Source organism: Mustela lutreola, chromosome 2 (assembly GCF_030435805.1).
Source record: "Mustela lutreola isolate mMusLut2 chromosome 2, mMusLut2.pri, whole genome shotgun sequence".
NCBI lineage: Eukaryota > Metazoa > Chordata > Mammalia > Carnivora > Mustelidae > Mustela > Mustela lutreola.
Window position 1 is genome coordinate 11,571,114 of NC_081291.1, and position 4,847 is coordinate 11,575,960.

General features: G+C 41.1%; 1 protein-coding gene across 1 annotated transcript; it reads right to left on the reverse strand.

Moving 5' to 3' along the window:
- Positions 1-2,022: 2,022 nt before the first annotated feature.
- LOC131825729 (olfactory receptor 7C1-like) lies at positions 2,023-2,985 on the reverse strand. The gene has a single exon (XM_059165135.1). The coding sequence runs from the start codon at positions 2,983-2,985 to the stop codon at positions 2,023-2,025; it is 963 nt and encodes a 320-aa protein (XP_059021118.1).
- Between the last annotated feature and the right edge of the window lie 1,862 nt (positions 2,986-4,847).

Consider the following 4,847-nt stretch of genomic DNA (forward strand, 5'->3'; position numbering starts at 1 on the left):
GTGGAACAGAGTAGAGAGCCCAGATATGGACCCTCAACTCTATTGTGAATTAATTTTGACAAAACAGGAAAAAATATACACTGGGAAAAAGACAGTCTCTTCAATAAATGGTGCTGGGAAAACTGGACAGCTATATGTAGAAGAATGAAACTCGAACATTCTCTTACACTGTACACAAAGATAATCTCAAACTGGATCAAAAAGCTCAACGTGAGACTGGAATCCCTCAGAATCCTAGAGGAGAACATAGGCAGTAATCTCTTCGATATCAGCCACAGCAACTTTTTTCAAGATATGTCTCCAATGGCAAAGGAAACAAAAGCAAAAATAAACTTTGGGGACATCAAAATCAAAAGCTTCTGCACAGCAAAGGAAACAGTCAAGAAAACAAAGAGGCAACCCATGGAATGGGAGAAGATATTTGCAAATGACAGTACAGACAAAAGGTTGATATCCAGGATCTATAATGAACTCCTCAAACTCAACACACATGAAACAGGCAAACATATCAAAAATTGGGCAGAAGATATGAACAGACACTTCTCCAATGAAGACATACAAATGACTATCAGGCACATAAAAAAATGTTCATCATCACTAGCCATCAGGGAGATTCAAATTAAAACCACATTGAAATATCACCTTACACCAGTTAGAATGGCCAAAATTAACAAAACGGGATACAACATGTGTTGGAGAGGATGTGGAGAAGGGGGAACCTTCTTCCACTGTTGGTGGGAATGCAAGTTGGTGCAGCCTCTTTGGAGAACAGTGTGGAGATTCCTCACGAAATTAAAAATAGAACTTCCCTATGACCCTGCAATTGCACTACTGGCTACTTACCCCAAGGATACAGATGGAGTGAGAAGAAGGGCCTTCTGTACCCCAATGTGTATAGCAGCAATGGCCATGGTCGCCAAACTGTGGAAAGAACCAAGATGCCCTTCAAGGGATGAATGGATAAGGAAGATGTGGTCCATATACACTATGGAGTATTATGCCCCCATAGAAAGGATAAATACCCAACTTTTGTAGCAACATGGACAGTACTGGAAGAGATTATGCTGAGTGAAATAAGTCAAGCAGAGAGAGTCAATAATCATATGGTTTCACTTATTTGTGGAGCATAACAAATATCATGGAGGACAAGGGGTGTTAGAGAGGAGAAGGGAGTTGGGGTAAATTGGAAGGGGAGGTGAATCATGAGAGATTATGGACTCTGAAAAACAAGCTGAGAGTTTTGAAGTGGCGGGGGATGGGAGTTTGGAGTACCAGGTTGTAGGTATTATAGAGGGCATGGATTGCTTGGAGCACTGGGTGTGGTGAAAAAATAATGAATACTGTTTTTCTGAAATTAAATAAATTAATTTAATAAAAAAATAAAATAAAATAAAGTCAAAAGGAGAACCCAATATATACCCTGAAGGAAAATATAGAAGACAAGGAAGACCCAAGGATAGAACTGCTTTAAAATGTGCACACGTAAAGAAAAAAATAAAAGTATTGGATGCACCAAGATGCCCTTCAAAGGGTAAATGGATAAGGAAGATGTGGTCCATATACACTATGGAGTATTATGCCTCCATCAGAAATGATGATTACCCAACCTTTGTAGCAACATGGAAGGGACTGGAAGAGATTATGCTGAGTCAAATGAGTCAAGCAGAGAGAGTCAATTATCATATGGTTTCACTTATTTGTGGATCATAACAAATAGCATGGAGGACATGGGGAGTAAGAGAGGAGAAGAGAGTTGGGGGAAATTGAAAGGGGAGGTGAACCATGAGAGACTATGGACCCTGTAAAACAATCTGAGGGTTTTGAAGGGGTGGGGATGGGAGGTCGGGCTACCAGATGGTGGGTATTATAGAGGGCACGGATTGCATGGAGCACTGGGTGCGGTGCAAAAATAATGATACTGTTATGCTGAAAATAAATAAAAAATACATTTAAAAAAAGAAAAAAAAATATTGGATGCAGAACGCCAAGATCTCTTGGCCTCCATCTTGTGTGCCCAGCTACTCAAGAGTGTAGTGTAACAGGCCTGTTGCTGAGAGGCAGCACCCTTCCTAGCAGCCTGCTCAGGGCCCCTTTCATGTCCCTATTCCTCAAGCTGTAGATGAAGGGATTCAGCATGGGGGTGACAATGGTATACATCACCGAGGCCACCAGACTCATCATAGAGGTTGAAGTTGCTGCAGAACTGAGGTAGACCCCAAAGCCTGTGCCATAGAACAAGGAGACCACTGAGAGGTGAGACCCACACGTGGAAAAGGCTTTATATTTGCCCCTGGTTGATGAAATCCTCAGGATGGAGGAGAAAATCTGAGAATAAGAGAAGAGGATCCCTGAGAAAGGAAAAATACCTAAGACAACAGTCACAACATAAACAACTAAATTATTGATGAAGGTGTCAGAACAAGCGAGCTTCAAGACTTCAGGAAGATCACAAAAAAAGTGTGGGATTTCCATGTTTGTGCAGAAGGACAGCCTCATAAGGGTCAAAGTCTCGAGCAGGGAGCCCATGACACTGATGCACCAAGACGCCAAGGCCAGCAGCCCACATAGCTGGGGGTTCATGATGACCGAGTAGTGCAGAGGGTGACAGATGGCCACAAAGCGATCATAGGCCATCACGGTTAGGAATAAATTGTCCACACATCCAAACACAAAGAAAAAAAATGTCTGGCCTACGCATCCTGCAAATGTGATAACTTTTCTCTGAGTGTGGATGTTCAGCAGCATCTTGGGGACTGTGGTGGAGATGAAACAAATGTCAGCAAAGGACAGGTTGAAGAGGAAGAAGTACATGGGCACGTGGAGGTGAGAGTCTGAGAAGATGATGAGGATAATGAGCAGGTTCCCTGTTAATGCAACCAGGTATATGCACAAGAACAGCCCAAAGAGCATGAACTGAATCTCTGGTTTTGCTGAAAATCCCAAGAGGAGAAATTCTGAAGCATGTGTTTGATTTCCTGATTCCATGTGGGTGAAATAACTAGCAGGAAAGAGAAAAAATCAGCATTCAATGACCAGCACAGTGACAGCACAGTAATGTGATTGCCTTTAGTATCCAGCGAATGTATTAATGAAGTATTACCCTGTTATAATTGCCTCAGTCGGGGAATTTGAGATGCTTTCTCCTGGGATTCTGCATTCAAAGCTGTTATGAGCAATGTGCTGGTCCACAGGCCACACTCTGAGTGAGGCAAAAAGGAGTACAACTACTTTGGAGGTAGGACTGCATTTCCAGATGACAGTGGCAGCAGGGGAAGTATGGGAGCATTTAAAATTCCTAACTGTAGCAATTATAACAGGCTAATACTTTATTAATCCTTTCACTGAATGTCCTACAGAACTGATGTTTAAAACAGCCAGATTTAGGGGTGCCTGGATAGACTTACTGAATCAGAATCCACATTGTGACAAGATTCCGGGTGATTCCCCTGCTCAATCATGACTGAGTAGTGCTTGTCTAGAACATCTGTGGCTTCCAGTCCTTCATCTTTTATCTTCTCACTTTTATTTTCCTCTACACCTTCCCTCAAACAACCCTACTTCATATGTAGGTAAAAATAAGAGCTTGCAAGATCCCCTTCAATGGACAAATAGATAAAGAAGATATGGTCCATATATACAATGGAATATTACACAGCCATCAGAAAGAATGAATACCCAACTTTTGTATCAACATGGATGGGACTAGAGGAGATTATGCTAAGTGAAATAGGTCAAGCAGAGAAAGTCAATTATCAAATGCTTTCACTCACTTAGGGAGCATAGGGAATGACATGGAGGACATTGGGAGAGGGAAAGGAGAGTGAATTGGGATAATTCAGAGGGGGAGATCAAGCATGAGAGACTGTGGACTCTAAGAAACAAACTGAGGGTTTGGACGGTAAGGAGGGGATGGGTAAGCCTGGAGGTAGATATTAAAGAGGGCATGTATTGCATGGAACAATTGGTGTGGTACATAAAAAAATGAACCTTGGAACACTGAAAATAAAATAAAAATTTAATTTTTTTTAAATGAAAGCTCGACAATTAGGGAGTTTTTTAATTTTTTTATTAATTTCTTTTCAGCGTAACAGAATTCATTGTTTATGCACTACATCCAGTGCCCCGTGCAATACGTGGCCTCCATAATACCCACTATCTGGATCCCCCAACCTCCCACCCGCGCCCCTCCAAAACTCTCAGATTTTTTTTCAGAGTCCATAGTCTCTCATGGTTCACCTCCCCTTCCAATTTCCCCCAGCTCCCTTCTCCTCTCCATCTCCCCATGTCCTCTGTGTTATTTCTTATGCTCCACAAAAAAGAGAAGTCATATGATGATTGACTCTCTCTGCTTGACTAATTTCACTCAGCATAATCTCTTCCAGATCCATCCATGTTGATACAAAAGTTGGGGATTCATCATTTCTGATGGAAGCATTTTTATGCCATGTGTGTGGACTTAATAATTCTCATGCCTTGGTCTTATTTGTACCAAGAACTGTGCATGAATCCTATATTTAGTTTTACAAAACAAGTATCAACAACTTTTCATAATGCTTTGCATTGCTTACATGATCGAATTACATTATTTTGCATGTTCATTGTGCGACACTCTGTTCTTTGTCATTGGAAAGTCTGTCAGCCATTGTGCCTTCTTTCTTTCATTTTGGAGGAGAATTTCTTTAAATATCACATTAATTCATTAATTTATTTACTTATTTATTTATTTATTTTTGATGCAAAAAAGGTGATTTAATTAAAACATATGGACAGGACCTATGCGCAGAAAGAGCTGCACTGGGGTCATGAGGAGTGGCCCATTATATACCTTCATGTTGGGAAGGGTTTAG

What these genes read in the sequence shown, in the direction of transcription:
- LOC131825729 (XM_059165135.1), bottom strand. Translation starts at nt 2,985, where the DNA reads ATGGAATCAGGAAATCAAACACATGCTTCAGAATTTCTCCTCTTGGGA.